The 24,388-nt window shown below is 42.3% G+C and overlaps 1 protein-coding gene across 1 annotated transcript in view; it reads right to left on the bottom strand.

The window, feature by feature from the left end:
* Positions 1–355: 355 nt before the first annotated feature.
* The window catches only part of LOC138680656 (enoyl-[acyl-carrier-protein] reductase, mitochondrial-like), a 157,298-nt gene continuing 133,265 nt past the window's right edge, over positions 356–24,388 (bottom strand). The window contains exons 9-10 of the mRNA XM_069767966.1: positions 13,373–13,445; positions 356–750 (exon numbers count right to left, since the gene is read on the bottom strand). Of these exons, the coding sequence (XP_069624067.1) occupies positions 587–750; positions 13,373–13,445 (237 nt within the window). The 3' untranslated portion in view covers positions 356–586. The remainder of the gene's footprint in view (positions 751–13,372; positions 13,446–24,388) is intronic.

Consider the following 24,388-nt stretch of genomic DNA (forward strand, 5'->3'; position numbering starts at 1 on the left):
AGGCGTGCATTGAGAGCTTGAGGCATAGCTGTCTTCCGGCTAGTCGGAAGCTGTGGTCACAAGATGGCGCCATGGGACCGGAGAGGCAATGCAGAAAAGTGACGACCTCGGAGGGAGAAGTTAATGGTTGGGGCAGGAACCTTACATTGGATTCACCACTCCAGCACTGGAAAAAACAAAACGCTGGAGCTTTAAGCCTATAGTCAGATTCATTGAGGTCTGTTCACTTTTCTTTTTTACTAGCATATAAAAGCAATTTGTCTTTTTTCCCCAAACCCATTACCTTAGCAGCTTTTACACAGAACTTCCAACAGGTGTCCATTACACAAATGAACAGGTTTATAGAGAAATTGCTTTACATTTTTATTTTGTCTAGTTTTAAATATATCCATTTTGCAAAACATAGTTGACATTCTGCAGACATCAAAATTTCTTAGAGATGAATGTCTAGTGTCATTCAAACTTGAAAATATTAGAATATAAATAGATCTAAATGTTTTTTTGCAAGTCTGGCCAGCCCTGGAAGAATGAGTAGAAGATTATTTCTACTCTTTCTGAATTATACAGGGCAGACATACATTCTGTATTAATTCATGATTAATATATGTTTGACACTATAAGGATCCATGCAGGCTTGTAGCGCTATTTTGTAGTCCCGGAAAGGTACTTCGGTGCATATGGGCTCCAAAAGTTGTCCTCTTCTTACCATCTCCGATAACGCTGAAGCCATAATGTTAAGTTTTGTTAGATCTACAAAGATAAGAAAGGTAAAAAAATGGGAATATGTGGTCATGGTGTTTTGTACAGTCTTCAATCTGAATTAAATATATGCTTTAAAAAAAAAAAAAAAGGCTGGTCTCACATGTTTATAATACGATAGTCATTTTATAAAATCGCTAAACCAAGTTAAGGCTCTACGTCCCCTTCCCCCCAGTAGTATGGGTCGATATATTTTCCTCCTCCAGGGTGGTGAAGTCTGGGAGAAGATGAGACAGCCTCCTGAAGTGAATGTCCCTCACTGGAGTTTTTGGTTCACCTCAGCAAGAAATGGGCTTCATGCTCCACAGTCTCCTGGAGGCACTGCTGGCAGAGTTTGCTCTCTCAGGGATTGTAGTTATGTCCACACAGGGCTGCTATCAAGGCATTACTATCCTTACTGCTGTATGGGGCCCTGTGAGCAGCAGTACAGAGGGGGGCCCATACCCCGCCTCTTATGCTTCTGTTCACTGGCCACCATCGTGCACTAAAGTGCACACACTTTGGCACTGGGGCCTGGGAGCCTCTCGCAGAGCTCCACTGCTGTCTAATCTTGATGACTGTGCGGCTCCAGCTCCCTTCGCCTTCTCTGGACTTCGGGTCAGGCGACTGCACGTATGTGCCAACATTGTATGAGGATGCTAGAAGCAGAGCTGTGCCTGCAGCGGATCATCGGGAAAGTAAGTATGAAAAAAATTTTTTTTTTCTTAAAATAAATTAAATGGGGGAGGGGAGGAAGAGAGGACTGCACATGATGAAGTGGGGGGAGGGGACTTGCAAGTAGGGTTGAGCGACTTTTAGTTTTTCAGGGTCGAGTCGGGTTTCACGAAACCCGACTTTCTCAAGTCGGGTCGAGTGAAATCGGCCGATCCTATTGAAAAGTCAGGGTCCGAGATCGGCCGAAACTCGAAACCCAATGTAAGTCTATGGAGGTTTTTTTGTTTTTTTTTTTACATTTCCTTCAGGGCGATATAGCAGAAAAGCCAGTAATTCAATTACCGGCTTTTCATTTCTCCTGCCAAAACCCGACATGATATGAGACATGGTTTACATACAGTAAACCATGTCATATCCCCCTTTTTTTGCATATTCCACACTACTAATGTTAGTAGTGTGTATATGCAAAATTTCAGCGCTCTAGCTCTTAAATTTAAGGGTTAAATCGCGGAAAAAATTGGCATGGGCTCCCGCGCAATTTTCTCTGCCAGAGTAGTAAAGCCAGTGACTGAGGGCAGATATTAATAGCTTGGAGAGGGTCCACGGTTTTTTTTTGCCCCCCCCCCGGCTAAAAACATCTGCCCCCAGCCACCCCAGAAAAGGCACATCTGTAAGATGCGCCTATTCTGGCACTTGGCCACTCTCTTCCCAGCAGAGGGCGCATCACCGCAAATGAAGGTAATAATGGGTCATTGACCTACATTACTGTTGTGAATTCTGTTGTCAAGCTCCCTCCTGTGGTCATGAATGGTACTTCGGCTGGTTCTGTCCATGGGCTTCCTCTGGTGGTTGTGAGTGGGGCTGCGGCTTCTGAGTTTCCTTCCACAGGTGACGAGGTTAATTCGTTAGCTGGCTGCTCTATTTAACTCCACTTAGATCATTGCTCCATGCCACCTGTCAATGTTCCAGTATTGGTCTAGTTCACTCCTGGATCGTTCTTGTGACCTGTCTTCCCAGCAGAAGCTAAGTTCCTGCTTGTTTTTCTCTTGTTTGCTATTTTTCTGTCCAGCTTGCTATTTTGATTTTTGTCTTGCTTGCTGGAAGCTCTGGGACGCAGAGGGAGCGCCTCCGCACCGTGAGTCGGTGCGGAGGGTCTTTTTGCGCCCTCTGCGTGGTCTTTTTGTAGTTTTTTGTGCTGACCGCAAAGTTACCTTTCCTTTCCTCTATCTGTTCAGTAAGTCGGGCCTCACTTTGCGAAATCTATTTCATCTCTGTGTTTGTAATTTTCATCTTTACTCACAGTCATTATATGTGGGGGGCTGCCTTTTCCTTTGAGGAATTTCTCTGAGGCAAGGTAGGCTTTATTTTTCTATCTTCAGGGCTAGCTAGTTCCTTAGGCTGTGACGAGTTGCATAGGGAGCGTTAGGAGCAATCCACGGCTATTTCTAGTGTGTGTGATAGGATTAGGGATTGCGGTCAGCAGAGTTCCCACGTCTCAGAGCTCGTCCTATATTATTGGTAACTATCAGGTCATTCCGTGTGCTCTTAACCACCAGGTCCATTATTGTCCTAACCACCAGGTCATAACACATTACCTTCATTCGCTGGGGTTTACAGCCACAAGCACAGCTGCATTAGCAGAGCTTGTGGCTGTAAAATATTTTAACCCCTTCAGATGGATTTACAACGTGGGACGTTACAGATCTACGGAAGGTATGGATATTGTTGGTTTATTATTTTTTATTTGTTACAGAGCGAGGGTCTTCAGCGAGTGGATTGAGCGTACAATAAAATATTAAAACAACCTGTGGTTTTATTTCATTAAAATACTTTTTAATAATGTGTGTTTTTTTAACCATTGAATGCAAATGGATTAATAATGGATAGGTGTCAGAATTGACGCCTCTCCATTATTAATCTGGCTTAATGTCACCTTACAATAGCAAGGTGGCATTAACCCTTCATTACCCCATATCCCACCGCTACATGGGAATGGGAAGAGAGTGGCTAAGTGCCAGAATAGGCGCATCTTCCAGATGTGCCTTTTCTGGGGTGGCTGGGGGCAGATGTTTTTAGCCAGGGGGGGGCCAAAAACCGTGGACCCTCTCTAGGCTATTAATATCTGCCCTCAGTCACTGGCTTTACTACTCTGGCGGAGAAAATTGCACGGGAGCCCACGCCAATTTTTTCAGCGATTTTAACCCTTAAATTGCCTTTAACCCTTAATTTTAATAGCTTTCAGCAATTTAAGGGTTAAATCGCTGAAAAAATTGGCTCTTTCTTTCGCTCTTTTGTTTTTCTTTCCCCTCTTTCTTTCTCTCTGTTCTTCCTTTCTCTTTCTGTTCATTCTTTCTTTCTCTCTCTGTTCTTACTTTCTCTCTGTCTCTGTTCTTTCCCCTCTTTCTTTCTCTCTCTGTTCTTCCTTTCCCTTTAACAACTATAGTCATTTTTCTATCTGGTCAGATTAATATTGAGGATCTGAGAGGCCAGTGGTACCTTTTTAACAACCCCCCCCCCCTTTTTTTCTCTGTTCGTTGGTTATAGGGCACTTCCTTCACTGTGGTACCCCTTTGTTTTTGTTTGACTAATTTGGCTTTTTACAATTATACCTAATAAAGGACAAGTTTTAATATGCACCTTTCTACACAGATAATCTATTTTGTGGATTGTTCAATTTCTGTTTTATATGCTAATTAAGGGAAACTATTACTACAGTGATGTATTTATTTTATTTTTTTGAGGATACTGTTTTAAATAGGGGAGGCGGTCCTGTTAATGTGCAGAGCAACACTGTCGCTTTTTCTCTTCTTCTGGTGTAGCTTAGACTTTGGGATAAAATTAAGTAATGTGTTCTGGAAGTGGTGCTCTAGAGAACTTTGTTATTTCCTGCAGAGGAGATGAGCCCTGGCTGGAAGACGTGATGGCAGTCTGTGCTGGATGAAGATTAAAAGCAAAGATGAAGGACTTCACCTAGAGATGTCACTGGTGAGTTAGTGTATTACATGTACACGCACACTATACACCGCATACTATATACAGCAGTCCAGTGTATAATGTCACAGGTGATCACTGTAATACCTGCACACTGACATTGTATACAGAGCTCCTGTGTAAAATGTCACCGGTGATCACTATATTACTTGTACACTGACACTATAGACAGAGCTCCTGTGTACATCACTGGTGATCACTGTATTACCTGTACACTATACACTATATACAGAGCTCCTGTGTATAATGTCACCGGTGATCACTATATTACCTGTACACTGACACTATATACAGAGCTCCTGTGTACGTCACTGGTGATCATTGTATTACCTGTACACTATACCTGTACACTATGCACTGAGCTACTGTGTACAATGCCACTGGTGATCACTGTATTACCTGTACACTGACACTATAGACAGAGCTCCTGTGTATAATGTCATCGGTGATCACTATATTACCTGTACACAGACACTGCATACTAAGTACAGATCTCCTGTGTATAATAGCACTTAAGGTGATATTAGTATTGTGGGTTTTTTTTGTTAATGATCAGTATTGTAGTATTCAGTCACTATGTGGTGGTAATTTGTTGTCCGGCTATGGTGTGGCGTTATTTGTTCCTTGTATGTGGTGGTAATATGTGGTCTGGTCATGGTGTTGTGGTATTTGTTTCTTGTATGTGGTATTATTCTGTCACTGAGGTGGTAATATGGTGTCTGGACATGGTGTGGTGGTATTTGTTCCTTTGTATGTGGTATTTTAGGTCACTATGTGGTGGTAATGTTTGGTTTGGTCATGGTGCAATGGTATTTGTCCCCTATTTGTGATATTATTGATCATTTTAAAAATTGAAAAATAAAAATATACCTAAATTGCATTGGATATTTTAACAAATGTTTAATACGTTAGAGTAGAGTAGAGCGTCGTGGTGGAGGCTTAAAAAATCTTTCCTATTTCCTAAATATATTCCTATTTAAAAGTGTATGTATTGTACATGTGCATCAGGTTAGGCTAGTAAAGAGTAAAGCAGATTTATTTGTACTGATTTTACGATGGGGGGCGCCATTTTGCTGTTCGCCTCGGGCAGCAGAGAGGCTAGGTTCACCCCTGATAGCTCCTGTGTATAATGTCACTAGTAGTGATGAGCGAGTGTAGTCGTTGCTCGGGTGACCTCCGAGTATTTATGACTGCTCGGAGATTTCATTTTCATCGCGGCAGCTGAATGATTTACAGCTACTAGCGTGCTTGATTACATGTGGGGATTCCCTAGCAAGCAGGCAACCCCTACATGTACTCAGCCTGGCTACTAGCTGTAAATCGTTCAGCTGCTGCGATGAAAACTAAAACTCCGAGCAGTCATAAATACTTGGACGTCACCCGAGCGTGCTCGGGAAAACAAGAGCAACGAGTACACATGCTCATCACTAGTCACAAGTGATCACTGTATTACCTGTACACTGACACTATATACAGAGCTTCTGTGTATCTCACTGGTGATCACTGCATTACCTGTACATTTACAGTAAATAAAGAGCTTCTGTATATAATGGCAATTTGTATTTTTTTTTACATTTGTGATCAGTATTGTAGTATTCGGTCACTATGTGGTGGAAGTATATGGTCTGGTCATGGTGTGGCTGTATTTATTTCATGTATGTGGTATTATTCAGTTGATATGTGGTGGTAGTATGTGGTCTGGTCATGGTGTTGCGGTATTGGCTGCTTGTATGTGGTATTATTTGGTCACTGTGTGATCTGGTCATGATATGGCTGTATTTTTCCCTTATATGTGGTAGTATTTAGTCGCTATGTGGTGGTAATATGTCATCAGGTCATGGTGTGATGGTATTTGTCTCTTGCATATGGCATTATTGGTCATTGTAAAAATAAAATTGTGACGTTCCCTTAAAGAAAAATATATAAAAATATGCCTAAAAAGTTTTTGGGATATTTTAAGAAATATTTAATAGGTTAGAGTAGAGTAGTGCCTGACCAAAAGAGTCTACCTTGTCCCAGTGGCGGCTTAAAAAATATTTTGGCCAGAACAAAAGCTGCTGGCTATGTATGTGATCTGGTGTTTGATGGGAACTGTTATTCTGATTGGTGAGGATGTCGTGCAGAAATTTAGTTTTTCCAAGAATGAGCGGTAGGACTGTGTAAGGTTCGAAGGGTTGAAAACGCAAAAAAGCACAGCAAAACCAAAAACACTCTGTTGCAAAAAAAATCACAGTCGACAGCAAGTGCTGGTAAAAAGATGGAAAAAACAGGGTATTTGGTTGATACGTTTTTTGCAAAAAATGTATATTAAGCCGCTCTACCAAACGTCAAGGTATACCCATATCAGAGCAGTCCTAGCTAATGTATGTAATCCCTATCTGATGTATTTAAAACCTGGTCATATGTACAATACCTGTATGAGCAGGATTCAGAAAAGGAATGTCCATGTGGACACGCTGGACAGAACGGCTCCTGTGCGCACAGCTCAAAAAAAGAAGGGTGGAGGCCTCCCCAGTTTTGATTTTTTTGCAACAGAGTGTTTTTGGTTTTGCTGTGCCTTTTTGCGTTTTCAAGTCTTTTGGTGGTGTGAACATGTCTCTACAGGCTTGTTCACTGTGCATGCAGCTCATGTGTTCTGGTTTCAAAAGGTTTGAAGGGTGTAGGTGGAGCTCGGGTAGAGCCTGGGTGGAGTCTCAGGGGGGCCTGAAAATTTTGCCAGTATGGTGCCCTTAAATTTCTAGTGGCAGCCCTGTGTCCAGATTCGATGAGTAGGCTGTGGGCACTCAGTCCATATATCGTCAATTTCTGTGATGTGTTCATGTTGCTCTACAAGACGCTGAGATATACCACTTTGTCTGTGTACCATCTTCTGGATTTTGTTTTTTGTCAAGCCATGCAGGTTGGTGGCTTGGATAGGCTGTTTTTTGATGGTTTGTGTTGGGGGGGGGGGGGGGGCTTTGCTCTCCCAGGATTTCTGATGATAGAAGCTGAGCTACTACTTTGTAGATGAGTCTTGAATGATAGCACATTCTTCAGGATCTCAAGGTGCGGTGGAAATCTGCCCAGTTCTGCTTCACAGTTGCTGTGTGATTTGCTCCGATGGACTTAGGGTACCGTCACACTATACCATTTCGATCGCTACGATGGTACGATTCGTGACGTTCCAGCGATATCGTGATATCGCTGTGTCTGACACGCAGCAGCGATCAGGGATCCTGCTGAGAATCGTACGTCGTAGCAGATCGTATGGAACTTTCTTTCATCGCTGGATCTCCCGCTGTCATCGCTAGATCGGTGTGTGTGACACCGATCTAGCGATCTAGCGATGCGATCCAGCGATGCGTTCGCTTGTAACCAGGGTAAACATCGGGTAACTAAGCGCAGGGCCGCGCTTAGTAACCCGATGTTTACCCTGGTTACAAGCGTAAAACAAAAAAACAAACAAACAGCACATACTTACATTCTGGTGTCCGTCAGGTCCCTTGCCGTCTGCTTCCCGCACTGTGACTGCCGGCCGTAAAGTGAAAGCAGAGCACAGCGGTGACGTGTGCTTTCACTTTCACTTTACGGCCGGCAGTCACTGAGTGCGGGAAGCAGAGACGGCAAGGGACCTGACGGACACCAGAATGTAAGTATGTAGTGTTTGTTTTTTTTTACGCTGGTAACCAGGGTAAACATCGGGTTACTAAGCGCGGTCCTGCGCTTAGTTACCCGATGTTTACCCTGGTTACCCAGGGACCTCGGCATCGTTGGTCGCTGGAGAGCTGTCTGTGTGACAGCTCCCCAGCGACCACACTACGATTTACCTACGATCACGGCCAGGTCATATCGCTGGTCGTGATAGTAGGTAAATCGTATAGTGTGACGGTACCCTTAGACAAGGTGTTTGTAGAACTTATGTGGAATATTTCTGTTGGCCTAGTGTCCCACTGTGACCAGTTTGAATAAGCAATTGCGCCTATGGTATCAAAGCATTTTAGCCAGAAGGATACAGGTGCCTTGAGATGGTACAGATGTTTTCTGATGGCATAGAAGTCTTTGCAATCCTTGTTTTTCAACAACTCTATGGCTTGCTTAAAGCTTCCTGATCAACTGAGTTTTAGGCCCAGGTAGGAGTGCTTGTTTGTTTCTGTAAGTGGACAGTTGTCTATTATGAAGGGAGATGGGCAGCTGGTTTCTGCTTTCTTTTCTGGCAAAACCATGATGTTAGCTTTCTTCCAGTTGATTGGCAGTGCCGATGTGGGGTTTTCAAATTATCTTGGATGCCTTTCTCAGTGATAACAGCATGAGGACATCAGCATTCATCAGAAATTTCACCTTGATGTCATGGAAGGTGATGTCACGGGTGTGTCAGAAACGGCAGACAGTCGCATAGCATCTGGCTGCAGAAGGTCTCTACTGTTAGCTTTGCAGATGCCTTCTTATTCCTTCAGACTCTTGGACCCAGTGGCAACCTCCCCTGGCTCTAATTAATACACCTGGACCTGGTGGACTTTCCTGGCTGCTTTTGGGAATCGCTGGTGATATTTGCATTTCCCCCTGTTGAAGCTTGCATTTAATCGTCAGTAGCTGTAATATGCCTGAAAACTTCAGCCTTGGGTTGTGAGACAGGCAACCCAGACTTCAATCAAAAACTGAAAAACATTGATATACAGATCCTCCTGGAAACATGGAGTGAAGCAGATAATGAATCCCTTGTCCTCACCTGATACAGAGAGCACTCTGTCCCTCTGAGTTCACTCTTTGGTGCTGTTGGAGGATGTCGGTGTTTTCTCTCTGAATCAGCTCAGAGGGACAGAGTGCTCTCTGTATCAGGTAAGGACAAGGGATTCATTATCTGCTTCAGTCCATGTTTCCAGGAGGATCTGTATATCAATGTTTTTCAGTTTTTGATTGAAGTCTGGGTTGCCTGTCTTACATCCCAAGGCTAAAGTTTTCAGGCCATGGATATTACAGCTACTGATGATTAAATGTGACATTGTAAGCGTGGTCTTTATCACCTCCATGTCAGTAATTGCTTTACTCTGTGTGGGGAGGGTGGTGTCTTCTATGGTTTGTTTCCCATGGCCTAATTTTGGGTACAGGTCACCGTTTCCAGTTTGCTGTGCATAGTCCGTTTTAAGTCTATTTGTTGGTGGTGCTCTTTCTACAGGTTTTTTATTCATGTGGGTTCCAGGTCACTGGACTCTGTTTAGCACTATGTCTTTGATTTCTTAGACAAGAACTCTGACTCCTTGGTTGTTGAGATGTTTATCACCATACAGGTGATGGAGATTTATGGCAGGATGTTGTGAGCGATGTCTGGTGTTGAAGTGATCTTGGCTGCTAGCTCTTTGATGTATTGGGCGATGTGTCTGGGGACATCTTTTCTTACCAGCAGAGATGACAGGATGATCTTACAGCCTGGGAACTTTTGTCTCGTAGGCTTTGCCTAGCTGGCACAATTGTCCAATATAGATTATAGATTACAGTGGGGCAAAAAAGTATTTAGTCAGTCAGCAATAGTGCAAGTTCCACCACTTAAAAAGATGAGAGGCGTCTGTAATTTACATCATAGGTAGACCTCAACTATGGGAGACAAACTGAGAAAAAAAAATCCAGAAAATCACATTGCCTGTTTTTTTATCATTTTTTTTGCATATTATGGTGGAAAATAAGTATTTGGTCAGAAACAAACAATCAAGATTTCTGGCTCTCACAGACCTGTAACTTCTTCTTTAAGAGTCTCCTCTTTCCTCCACTCATTACCTGTAGTAATGGCACCTGTTTAAACTTGTTATCAGTATAAAAAGACACCTGTGCACACCCTCAAACAGTCTGACAGCTCTTTGGTCTTCACCATAGTGGAGGACACCAGAAACAAAATTGTAGCCCTGCACCAGGCTGGGAAGACTGAATCTGCAATAGCCAACCAGCTTGGAGTGAAGAAATCAACAGTGGGAGCAATAATTAGAAAATGGAAGACATACAAGACCACTGATAATCTCCCTCGATCTGGGGCTCCACGCAAAATCCCACCCCGTGGAGTCAGAATGATCACAAGAACGGTGAGCAAAAATCCCAGAACCACACGGGGGGACCTAGTGAATGAACTGCAGAGAGCTGGGACCAATGTAACAAGGCCTACCATAAGTAACACACTACGCCACCATGGACTCAGATCCTGCAGTGCAAGACGTGTCCCACTGCTTAAGCCAGTACATGTCCGGGCTCGTCTGAAGTTTTCTAGAGAGCATTTGGATGATCCAGAGCAGTTTTGGGAGAATGTCCTATGGTCTGATGAAACCAAACTGGAACTGTTTGGTAAAAACACAACTTGTGGTGTTTGGAGGAAAAAGAATACTGAGTTGCATCCATCAAACACCATACCTACTGTAAAGCATGGTGGTGGAAACATCATGCTTTGAGGCTGTTTCTCTGCAAAGGGGCCAGGACGACTGATCCGGGTACATGAAAGAATGAATGGGGCCATGTATCGTGAGATTTTGAGTGCAAACCTCCTTCCATCAGCAAGGGCATTGAAGATGAAACGTGGCTGGGTCTTTCAACATGACAATGATCCAAAGCACACCGCCAGGGCAACAAAGGAGTGGCTTCGTAAGAAGCATTTCAAGGTCCTGGAGTGGCCTAGCCAGTCTCCAGATCTCAACCCTATAGAAAACCTTTGGAGGGAGTTGAAAGTCCGTGTTGCCAAGCGAAAAGCCAAAAACATCACTGCTCTAGAGGAGATCTGCATGGAGGAATGGGCCAACATACCAACAACAGTGTGTGGCAACCTTGTGAAGACTTACAGAAAATGTTTGACCTCTGTCATTGCCAACAAAGGATATATTACAAAGTATTGAGATGAAATGTTGTTTCTGACCAAATACTTATTTTCCACCTTAATATGCAAAAAAAATGATAAAAAAACAGACAATGTGATTTTCTGGATTTTTTTTTTCTCAGTTTGTCTCCCATAGTTGAGGTCTACCTATGATGTAAATTACAGACACCTCTCATCTTTTTAAGTGGTGGAACTTGCACTATTGCTGACTGACTAAATACTTTTTTGCCCCACTGTATGGCTGTTGCTTCTTCTATAGTTGAGCAGCGGATTTTGGAAACCCTTTTTCCTGAGAAAAGTCACGTTGTGTGGAGGTATTTTCTATTGTAGTCTATAATCTGGACTGTATCACGACGTGGTGATTGGCTTCTCCCATGTGGTCTTTTGTTTGCATTCTGTTTGCTGCTCTGTCATGTTGTAGGGGCCCGCTGTCGTTCTAGACTTGGGGTTTTTAAGATGTTTGGCTCTGGACCACCCTATATTTCTCGGTTACTTTCAGCATTGCTCGCTATATTTAGGTGGTTATTTAAGTTAGTGGTGTTATTGTTGTTGGCTCTCACTTTGTCTGCAACTTTCTTCTTCCCTGGGTCCCCCTCTTGGGTTACGGGTGGTGTCCAGCTGTTTAACCTTGCAAACTCTCCTCTTAGTTTTGCATTTTCTTGCCCCAGTTCATGTAGTTCACGTTTGATTTCCTGGACTGCTGAGTCTAGTACACACTTCAGTCTGGTTATCTCTGCATCTATGTGGTTATTTGTCTTTGGAGTTGCTCCTGAAATATTGTAAAACTCCTCTCCAGCTGTGACAGGCAATCTATGGGGTCTCCAGTGTGGGTGCGATCATCATTAGGGCTTTGGGCAGCAGAGGGATCTCTGGTGGTCCACTCTGTAGAAATCGGCTCTTCACTGTTCCTACATGCTGGCCTTACCTCTTTGTGTTTGAGCCTTGACTTTAATATGAGGAAATATTTATTCAAATGCCTGAAGGATGCCCTCATTGTCCGACATGACTATTGTGCCAGAGTGGTGTAAATTACTTGTGAGTGTGACGTAGTCATTCTGTTGGTCTTTTACTCTGATTTGTCAGACCCTGCTGATGCCACATTTTAAAATGTTTTTATAGTGTTTGCACAGGGCTGTGTGCCAGGCAGAAGGCTGCTCGCTATAGAAGAGGACATTTGTCTTTCTCTTATCTTCTTCCTTAAGCAAAAACGATTTCTGTTTTTTGCCTGATGGTGGAGTGTTTTATGGTCTTTCTTCCACTCATGCTCTTGTGGTCTATCGATGTTATCTCATGTCTCCCGAGCCGCTGCTGCTACAATACTGACCTCTATACTAGGCTCAGTTACAAGGCTAGGATTCTGTGTGTACAAAATTTGATTTATTTCCACATTTTCTTTTGGGCTTGGCCTCTAGAGGGAATCTATAGGGTTTGGACATGTAGAGAGATGTAGCAAAATGGCTTTACCTCTTGATGTTCAGCTCTGGGGTCTGTCAGACTTGATATTCTTTGCTGCATGCAGCCTGTGCTGTGAAGTGGGTACAGTTCTCGCTTGTCATCTAAAATTCCTCTTTAATCCCGGTTTCTTCTTTTCTTTCTTAGATATGTTTCAGTTCTGCTCACTTCTGCCTTCCATGGAGCCGGTATTTTCCAGATTTTGCCTTACAGGTTGTTTTTTGCAACGTATAAGTTGTTAAAATACCAGTAGCTCATGTTCAGTGCAGCTCACTCCTGGGAATCCTGGGTATTGCTCTCTCTTTTACTGTCTCGCTTTCTCTCTTTCTCGCTCTCCATCTCCCCTTCTTCACCTCTTCTCTGTAGCTATTTTAGACATAAGCCATGTTCTTTACTGACAGCTTTTCATAAATCTCATTATCATCACAGGCAGGATTACAATAAGAAGTAACACCTCTATACAATGCTGATTGCACAGAATTCACCATTCATAAAAGGTGATTTCACAGCTGACCCTAATCCACCACCTTTGCACTCACCCATTATATTCTTCACTAAAAAACATATTGTTGGAGACTATTGCTGTGAATGTTCATATGAAGTTCAGATACAGTATACAGAGTTGTCTATTTGATTCCAAACCTCTATAACACAACGGACTGACTCTGCTAGTGCTTCATGTTTACTTACCATGCATGTGGTTTCGCTTCCATTGTGTCATCCAAAAGCCACATACTTTCATGTTTTTAAATATTAATGCTTTCTAAAATAAAGCAAATGTTGATAATTTTATGTTCAGAAGACAGAAGAAAATTCTAGTAAAATAAGTATAAATTGTATCAATATTATAGACTCAAAGTCTGAAGAATGGCGCTGGTAGATTGCTGTAGGTAATTCCAGGAAATAAAATATGACACCCAAACAGCAATTTTAAGAGTTTGCTATTTTTCCAAAAACTGCATCATTCCCGAGACCCAAACCCAGGCAACAATTTCGATTTCAGTGGTTGGACTCCACCAAATCTAATAGTGGGTAAATTCCTTCAACACCTTCATGCCATGGCCGGTTTTAATTTTCCTGACCAGGCCAAATTTTTCAATTCTGACCAGTGTCAATTTGTGAAGTAATAAATCTGGAATGATTCAACACATCTCAGTGATTCTGACATTTCTTTTTCATGAAAAAATCAAAAATCAATAACAACCTAAAGGCCAAAGGAAATCAAGAATACAAAACAAATTACCTTAATCCTTATTGATATTATAGATAAAACATGACTTTAATCAATACCTTTAAAACCATGAAAGACAGCCACAGTCAAACATGACAGACAACCGTGCTCTCTGGATATAACCCTGGACAAAGCACAAAGAGAGAAAGACACGACCAAAAAGTGGTATGCACACCCAAAAAGTATAAGAATAAATATATAGTCTTTAATAGCACCTCAAAAAACAACAAACACAAAATAAAACCATTAAAAATGGCCTAAATGTAGGACCAATGGGCCCCACCCCTCAACAATGGTACAAAATATAACAAAATGCAACAATATATCAAAAACACTGGCATAAATGGCTAAATATAGCAACATATAGCGTCCTTAACACATGGTATATGGTATAACACAAGGCTGACAAGACATGTGACACATAGATCTAATAAACCCGATCACAAAAGGGGTAAAAGGGGTAATAGTATGCAGTAAACTTCAAATAAAGTGAAATCCAAAGGATTATTTACAAAAATCTGCACCTATAAATAATAGCATAACTGATATCGGGCATGTGCACATATTGTTAGTATCATACCAAGATGTAAGTCATAGTCATGGGGTACCCATAATAATAACCAACTAGCAATGAGTGTACCCCTGTAAAGTCAGTCAGAGAGACAGCTAATACTACCGGAAAGATAAGAGAGGTAGCGTAAATGCTGGCAGCTCAAGTCCGTAACCCATAGTCAATAGGACGCAAGACCAAGTAAGGGGTGAGGCGGGAGCCCCACGCGTATCGCTGCTAAGCGCAGCTTCGTCAGGGGAAGTGGGTAGTCAGTCATTTTAAGAGGTATATATACAGATAGATAATTATAGAATGGATACACACCGGTGTGCAGAACCGGGAAGAGACGCCAGGCGCGGCCCCCGCATGGAGGAAAACAGGAAGTGGCTATAGCCGGAAGTGTATATCGTTGTCATGGTGCCATTGCCCATACGCAACGAATACACAGAGGGGAGTGTACCACACACGCGTCGCTGAAAGCACCGTGGTCAGGCATAGAGACAGACACAACACCCGCTGCGTACAGAGGGAGGCAAAGACAGTCAAGTATAACAAACGTAAAAGTGAAGGCAAAATATATGAACAAATACATGGCTAACTCTAGATGACAATAATATTATATTCGGTCAGGGAACACCAACAGGAGTAATGACGGGCTAGTATTCAAACCCAAAGTGCAGATGGAAATATCATGCCATAAACCTCCTGAAAAATCGCATGAACAGGGGAATGGCAATAAATGGCATGGTGTTGCAAGTAAAGCAATACTGGCACCAGTTAGAAAAAATAATAAAACTATAAGTAATCGAAAAATAATGATCAGAAAGCAAAATACATGTACTGAAAAACTATTGGTGTAATAATATTGTGATGCATTCACGATGTATAGAATTGGACTGTGACAAAGATATTTGCACCAAGGCATAAGGTACCAAACTGTAACCAAGGACCTGATAATAAGGCACCGGACAATGTGATAGAAAAAAGCCCGGTATAGGTGAGTAATGAACCAACTAATACCCATATCACAGAGCAAATAGATAGTAAGCTGCTAAGTACAAATATAATAATCTTTATTATTAAATAGAAAATATATGAATAACAACCAATAAATTAAAATCGTATACAGTTCAGCAAGCAGTTATATATACTGGAAAAATTATTAAATAAAGAATATATGAATGATAACTATAAACCAATGCATTAAGACCATGTGCAGTTCAGCAGACAGTTATGTATATTAGAAATATGGACTAGCAAATGTGGACCCCAATATGCCAGTACTGAGAGATGTGAGCAGTTCATCCTTGCCAAAGTACATATTGCATGAAGGACCAGGGAAGGGATAGTTGAATAGTGACGGTCCAAATGTAGACGTCCCGTAAGTCGATGTAAGCAATGAGGAAGCCAAGAGATCCATCCAGAGTCACAATCCAAATGTAGACATCCTGTAAGCCAGTGTAGATATTGAGGAAATAATGAGATCCATCCGAAGTCAAGAAGGTACCATGATTAGCCAAAGCTAGGAGTCTCCACTTGGAGGAAGGACGACAGAACTGGGCCTGACTGCATGTGGGTGATCAGTCTTATGCAAGGTCCATGTCCCACCAGAATCAAAGAAAGGAGATGATATAATAGAGCTATATAGGCTCAGATGTAGACGACGGTCAATGGAAGCCTCGAGATGATGTGGTCCGATGATCAACAAAATAAAAAGCACCTAGGTGCATAGCATAACAGAAGTTGATCCTGTAAAGATAAATAAATGAGTACCATAGAATGGAAATAGAGTACTCTTATTCGCAAGGATCAGCATAACTGTATAAGTCCGATGATAGCCAGAAAACTGAGCACCCATCTCAACCCAGGAACCCTGTAAATAAGAGCTCTTCATTGAGGCCCTGTGGCGCCATAGACCTGAGGTTGAAAATCCACCTGGATTCAATCCGAAGCAGTAGCTTATGTGGATTCCCACCCCTCCCACCATATAGAACCCTCTGTAGGCCCACAACACTGATATTGGAAGTAGAACACCCATGGACTGCCAAAAAATGTGCAGCTACCGGGGTGAGGGGCTTACCCTTGCGTTGGTCTGTAGCCGCCAAGTGGATGGTAGACATATGTTTCTGTATCCTTTTTCTCAATTCCTGAGAAGTCTGACCCACATAAGGTTTACCACATGGGCAAATTATGACATAAACAACATCCCTTGTCTTGCAGTTGATGTAGTGCTTGAGGGAGTGGATAGTCGAGTCTACCGGATTAAAAAACGTATTTTTAGTGGGCGTCATAAAGGCACAAACATTGCACCCACCACAAGGAAAGGACCCCTTAAGTACTACCCCCCTATTTAATCTGACTGTGGGCCTAGAGAAGTGGCTGGACGTAAGTAAATCCCGCAAGTTTGGGGCACGTCTTGTCACAAGTAGCGGCCTGTCACTAGTGACCTCTGCAGTCTGGGCATCAGTCCTGAGTATAGACCAATGTCGATTAATGATGTTCTTTACCTGATACCAACTATTATTGTAGTCCGTGATGAATCTGGTGGTATGATCAGGTTTTCGTGGTCTGGGGGTCAGTAGTGATATTTGATCCTCCCGTCGTGCTCTCTGGAAGGCCGATGAGATCACTCGCTTTGGATATCCCCTCTGCTTGAAACGTCTCGTGAGATCGTGAGCCTGTGTTATAAAGTCGGCATCATGGGTGCAATTACGCCTCACCCGCAAAAATTGACTAATAGGTACACCCACCTTCGTATGTAGAGGGTGAAAACTATTGAATTCAAGCAGAGAGTTGGTAGCCGTGGCCTTGCGAAAGAGGTCCGTGATCAACCGATGACCCTCAACAGAGATCTTCAAGTCCAGATATGTAGCGGACACTGTAGACATAGAATGTGTAAGTAGAATGTTATAGGTATTCATATTTAGATCCTGCAAAAACTGTACACACTCAGTCTCAGTGCCCAACCACAGAAAAAACACATCATCGATGTATCGATGCCAGTGGCGCACTTTAGCTTGAAACATTGCAGAAGGGTATACCACCGTCTCCTCCCACCAGCCTAAGAAGATGTTCGCATAGGCTGGCGCACATTTAGCCCCCATGGCGACACCAGATACTTGAAGGTAAAAAGTCCGATCAAACAGGAAGAAATTGTGATGTAAGACAAATTTCAAGAGTTCAAGAAGGAACATATGATGTTGGGTGTCTTCCTGTTCCCTTTTAGACAGAAAAAAGGAAAGCGCATTGATGCCATCCGTATGCCTGATGTTAGAATATAAGGATTCCACATCACATGTGACCAAGTGAAAATCGGTGATGTGGAATCCTTATATTCTAACATCAGGCATACGGATGGCATCAATGCGCTTTCCTTTTTTCTGTCTAAAAGGGAACAGGAAGACACCCAACATCATATGTTCCTTCTTGAACTCTTGAAATTTGTCTTACATCACAATTTCTTCCTGTTTGATTGGACTTTTTACCTTCAAGTATCTGGTGTCGCCATGGGGGCTAAATGTGCGCCAGCCTATGCGAACATCTTCTTAGGCTGGTGGGAGGAGACGGTGGTATACCCTTCTGCAATGTTTCAAGCTACAGTGCGCCACTGGCATCGATACATCGATGATGTGTTTTTTCTGTGGTTGGGCACTGAGACTGAGTGTGTACAGTTTTTGCAGGATCTAAATATGAATACCTATAACATTCTACTTACACATTCTATGTCTACAGTGTCCGCTACATATCTGGACTTGAAGATCTCTGTTGAGGGTCATCGGTTAATCATGGACCTCTTTCGCAAGGCCACGGCTACCAACTCTCTGCTTGAATTCAATAGTTTTCACCCTCTACATACGAAGGTGGGTGTACCTATTAGTCAATTTTTGCGGGTGAGGCGTAATTGCACCCATGATGCCGACTTTATAACACAGGCTCACGATCTCACGAGACGTTTCAAGCAGAGGGGATATCCAAAGCGAGTGATCTCATCGGCCTTCCAGAGAGCACGACGGGAGGATCAAATATCACTACTGACCCCCAGACCACGAAAACCTGATCATACCACCAGATTCATCACGGACTACAATAATAGTTGGTATCAGGTAAAGAACATCATTAATCGACATTGGTCTATACTCAGGACTGATGCCCAGACTGCAGAGGTCACTAGTGACAGGCCGCTACTTGTGACAAGACGTGCCCCAAACTTGCGGGATTTACTTACGTCCAGCCACTTCTCGAGGCCCACAGTCAGATTAAATAGGGGGGTAGTACTTAAGGGGTCCTTTCCTTGTGGTGGGTCCAATGTTTGTGCCTTTATGACGCCCACTAAAAATACGTTTTTTAATCCGGTAGACTCTACTATCCACTCCCTCAAGCACTACATCAACTGCAAGGCAAGGGATGTTGTTTATGTCATAATTTGCCCATGTGGTAAACCTTATGTGGGTCAGACTTCTCAGGAATTGAGAAAAAGGATACAGAAACATATGTCTACCATCCACTTGGCGGCTACAGACCAACGCAAGGGTAAGCCCCTCACCCCGGTAGCTGCACATTTTTTGGCAGTCCATGGGTGTTGTACTTCCAATATCAGTGTTGTGGGCCTACAGAGGGTTCTATATGGCGGGAGGGGTGGGAATCCACATAAGCTACTGCTTCGGGTTGAATCCAGGTGGATTTTCAACCTCAGGTCTATGGCGCCACAGGGCCTCAATGAAGAGCTCTTATTTACAGGGTTCCTGGGTTGAGATGGGTGCTTAGTTTTCTGGCTATCATCGGACTTATACAGTTATGCTGATCCTTGCGAATAAGAGTACTCTATTTCCATTCTATGGTACTTATTTATTTATCTTTACAGGATCAACTTCTGTTATGCTATGCACCTAGGTGCTTTTTATTTTGTTGATCATCGGACCGCATCATCTCGAGGCTTCCATTGACCGTCGTCTACATCTGAGCCTATATAGCTCTATTATATCATCTCCTTTCTTTGATTCTGGTGGGACATGGACCTTGCATAAGACTGATCACCCACATGCAGTCAGGCCCAGTTCTGTCGTCCTTCCTCCAAGTGGAGACTCCTAGCTTTGGCTAATCATGGTACCTTCTTGACTTCGGATGGATCTCATTATTTCCTCAATATCTACACTGGCTTACAGGATGTCTACATTTGGATTGTGACTCTGGATGGATCTCTTGGCTTCCTCATTGCTTACATCGACTTACGGGACGTCTACATTTGGACCGTCACTATTCAACTATCCCTTCCCTGGTCCTTCATGCAATATGTACTTTGGCAAGGATGAACTGCTCACATCTCTCAGTACTGGCATATTGGGGTCCACATTTGCTAGTCCATATTTCTAATATACATAACTGTCTGCTGAACTGCACATGGTCTTAATGCATTGGTTTATAGTTATCATTCATATATTCTTTATTTAATAATTTTTCCAGTATATATAACTGCTTGCTGAACTGTATACGATTTTAATTTATTGGTTGTTATTCATATATTTTCTATTTAATAATAAAGATTATTATATTTGTACTTAGCAGCTTACTATCTATTTGCTCTGTGATATGGGTATTAGTTGGTTCATTACTCACCTATACCGGGCTTTTTTCTATCACATTGTCCGGTGCCTTATTATCAGGTCCTTGGTTACAGTTTGGTACCTTATGCCTTGGTGCAAATATCTTTGTCACCGTCCAATTCTATACATCGTGAATGCATCACAATATTATTACACCAATAGTTTTTCAGTACATGTATTTTGCTTTCTGATCATTATTTTTCGATTACTTATAGTTTTATTATTTTTTCTAACTGGTGCCAGTATTGCTTTACTTGCAACACCATGCCATTTATTGCCATTCCCCTGTTCATGCGATTTTTCAGGAGGTTTATGGCATGGTATTTCCATCTGCACTTTGGGTTTGAATACTAGCCCGTCATTACTCCTGTTGGTGTTCCCTGCCCGAATATAATATTATTGTCATCTAGAGTTAGCCATGTATTTGTTCATATATTTTGCCTTCACTTTTACGTTTGTTATACTTGACTGTCTTTGCCTCCCTCTGTACGCAGCGGGTGTTGTGTCTGTCTCTATGCCTGACCACGGTGCTTTCAGCGACGCGTGTGTGGTACACTCCCCTCTGTGTATTCGTTGCGCATGGGCAATGGCACCATGACAACGATATACACTTCCGGGTATAGCCACTTCCTGTTTTCCTCCATGCGGGGGCCGCGCCTGGCGTCTCTTCCCGGTTCTGCACACCGGTGTGTATCCATTCTATAATTATCTATCTGTATATATACCTCTTAAAATGACTGACTACCCACTTCCCCTGACGAAGCTGCGCTTAGCAGCGATACGCGTGGGGCTCCCGCCTCACCCCTTACTTGGTCTTGCGTCCTATTGACTATGGGTTACGGACTTGAGCTGCCAGCATTTACGCTACCTCTCTTATCTTTCCGGTAGTATTAGCTGTCTCTCTGACTGACTTTACAGGGGTACACTCATTGCTAGTTGGTTATTATTATGGGTACCCCATGACTATGACTTACATCTTGGTATGATACTAACAATATGTGCACATGCCCGATATCAGTTATGCTATTATTTATAGGTGCAGATTTTTGTAAATAATCCTTTGGATTTCACTTTATTTGAAGTTTACTGCATACTATTACCCCTTTTACCCCTTTTGTGATCGGGTTTATTAGATCTATGTGTCACATGTCTTGTCAGCCTTGTGTTATACCATATACAATGTGTTAAGGACGCTATATGTTGCTATATTTAGCCATTTATGCCAGTGTTTTTGATATATTGTTGCATTTTGTTATATTTTGTACCATTGGTGAGGGGTGGGGCCCATTGGTCCTACATTTAGGCCATTTTTAATGGTTTTATTTTGTGTTTGTTGTTTTTTGAGGTGCTATTAAAGACTATATATTTATTCTTATACTTTTTGCGTGTGCATACCACTTTTTGGTCGTGTCTTTCTCTCTTTGTGCTTTGTCCAGATTAGTTTACAGACCAGGTTTTTGCACCCTATCTTGATATGTGCGGGAGTGCACCCCTTACATATATATTTGCAAAAGCTCTGGATATAACCCTGTCACAAACCCTATATCACACTACCTATCAGCGGAGGTTGGCACCCTAATACACAAGCGAGATTGGTGCCCCCCGCTCACCTTCGGCTGCCCCTAAATCTCCTGTAATTGCCCTGGACTGGTGTCTCAATTAGGCTATCAATTACTCAGCAAAAAATAGATAAATAGGAGATAGAGGTTGAAAAGAGCCGATATTGGCTATTGCTTGCCAAAGACTAGATTGTGACAGGGTGAGAGACACAGACAAAAAAGTGCAAAAGTGCAAAAAAGTGCTCAAGTGTACATAAATAACCTCACTATGCTGCTCCCTGCTCTCATAGATCCTGCCTAACTGTGGGGGTTGGTACCCTACTGTTCAGCAGATATGGCTCCCCCACTCCATGACGGCTGCCCCTTAGAAGCCCTATGGGTAGCTATATAGGCAGGAATTATACACACTGATATGTTTTACATTAGAAGCCATATCCATATATGTCTGTCGTGTTTGACTGTGGCTGTCTTTCATGGTGTTAAAGGTATTGATTAAAGTCATGTTTTATCTATAATATCAAGGATTAAGGTCATTTGTTTTGTATTCTTCATTTCTTTTTCATGACACATTTGGCTTCATGATAGTAGTAAAATTAAGTCTATATGACTAGCGCTTGTTTATAAAAATATCGAAAATTTGACAAATGTTGAAAAACTCACAATTTTTGAACTTGGAATTTTTATGCCCTCAAAAAAGTCATACTGCAGAAAATAATAAATAGCATGTACCACATGTATGTATGTATGTGTATATATATATATATATATATATATATATATATATATATATATACTGCCACTTTACGGCAGCATTATTATTAAACATTTTTTTAGAAGGGTTAAAAAATGAGGAATACTTTTTATTTTTCGGTGAATATTGGGGTGTTCGCAGAACCAAAGTGAACCCTGAAAGGTTTGCTCATCTCTAGTAATGACAATTCAATTTCTGTGGAACCACGATGTACATCAATCTACTATATAATTTTCCAAGGGTCACTTCCATCTGTCTGTCTATCATGGAAATCCTAAGTCACTGATTGGTCGCGGTCAAACGGCCACGACAAATCAGCGACGGGCACAGTGCGGCCGCGAAATGGCCACTCCCTAGTCCCCTGCCATCAGTGCCCGCTCCATTATGCAGCGGTGTAACGCACTCCGTTAACGCTGCTATTAACCCTGTGTGACCAACTTTTTACTATTGATGCTGCCTATGCAGCATCAATAGTAAAAAGATCTAATGTTAAAAATAATTAAAAAGATTAAATCATTATATACTCACCTTCTGTCGGCCCTCAGATCTAGCCAGGCCTTTCCCGCTCCTTGCGATGGTCCGGTCCATGCATTGCGGTCTTGCGAGATGATGATGTAGCATTCTCGCGAGACAGCTACGTTATCATCATCTCTCAAGACCGCAATGCACTCTTGGGACCGGAATATTGGTAAACGCCTGGGCTGGATTTGGGGGCTCATGGAAGGTGACTATATAACTATTTTTTATTTTAATTCTTTTTTAACAGGGATATGGTGCCCACTTTGCTCTATACTGCGTGGGCTGTGTTATATACTACATCTCTGTGCTATATACTAAATCTTTGTGATATACACTATGTGGGCTGTGCTATATACTACGTGGCTGTGGTATATATTACGTGGCTGGGCAATATACTACATTGCTGTGCTTTATACTACGTGGCCTGGGTTATATACTGCATGGGCAGTGTTATATACTTTGTGTCTCTGTGCTATATACTATGTGGTTGTGCTATATACTACGTAGCTGTGCAACATATTACGTGGCTGTGCAATATACTATGTGGCTGTGCAATATATTATGTGGCTGGGCAATATACTATGTGTCTGTGCTATAATACTACTTGTCTGTGCTATATACTATGTGGCTGGGCAATATACTACGTGGCTGGGCAATATACCATGTGTCTGTGCTATATACTACATGGCTGGGCAATATACTACGTGTCTCTGCTATTCACTACATGGGCTGTACTATATACTATGTGGCTGGGCAATATACTACGTGGCTGTGCTATATACTATGTGGGCTGTGCTATATACTACGTGGCTGTGTTATATACTAAGTGGCTGTGGGCTGTGTTATATAGTATGTGGGCTGTGTTATATAGTACGTGGGCTGTTTTATATACTACGTGGCTGTGCTATATATTATGTGGGCTGTGTTATACGCTACGTGGCTGTGTTATATTTCTCTGCTGTATCTGTGCATCATGAATCGTGGTATGTGTTAAAGAGGGAGGCCCAAAACCTGGAGCCGGCCCTGGCTTCACTGATTAGTCACGCCCGGCCGTGAACAATCAGCGACAGTCGCAGTCCGCCTGCGAATTGGCGCAGAATTTGAACCATGCTTCGCTAGCTGGTCTTGGCCGGCCGAATCCGTTGTATAAATTGCATTATTCTGAAAACTTCATAAATAAACTACATTCATATCCTATAATACCCAATGCGTTAGAATCGGGCCACCATCTAGTGTACACATAAATACGCACAGATAACTATTACTATAAAAACTGCTAAGACATAAATACATGTTCATTAATAAACCAACTTCTCTGACTATTGGGAAAACATTAGAGGTAAACAAATCTTTTGAAATTCAAGCTAACCAGCTTTGCAAAATTCTTTTTTCTTTTTTAAAAATTTGATTTGCAATGAATCAAAAGAACCGCAAAGCCTTCAACTATCTTGAAAAGATGTGTAGATCACTCTAAGGTCCCCTAGGATTGTATGCAT

The sequence above is a fragment of the Ranitomeya imitator genome, chromosome 5, assembly GCF_032444005.1.
Source record: "Ranitomeya imitator isolate aRanImi1 chromosome 5, aRanImi1.pri, whole genome shotgun sequence".
In the NCBI taxonomy this organism is placed as follows: Eukaryota; Metazoa; Chordata; class Amphibia; order Anura; family Dendrobatidae; genus Ranitomeya; species Ranitomeya imitator.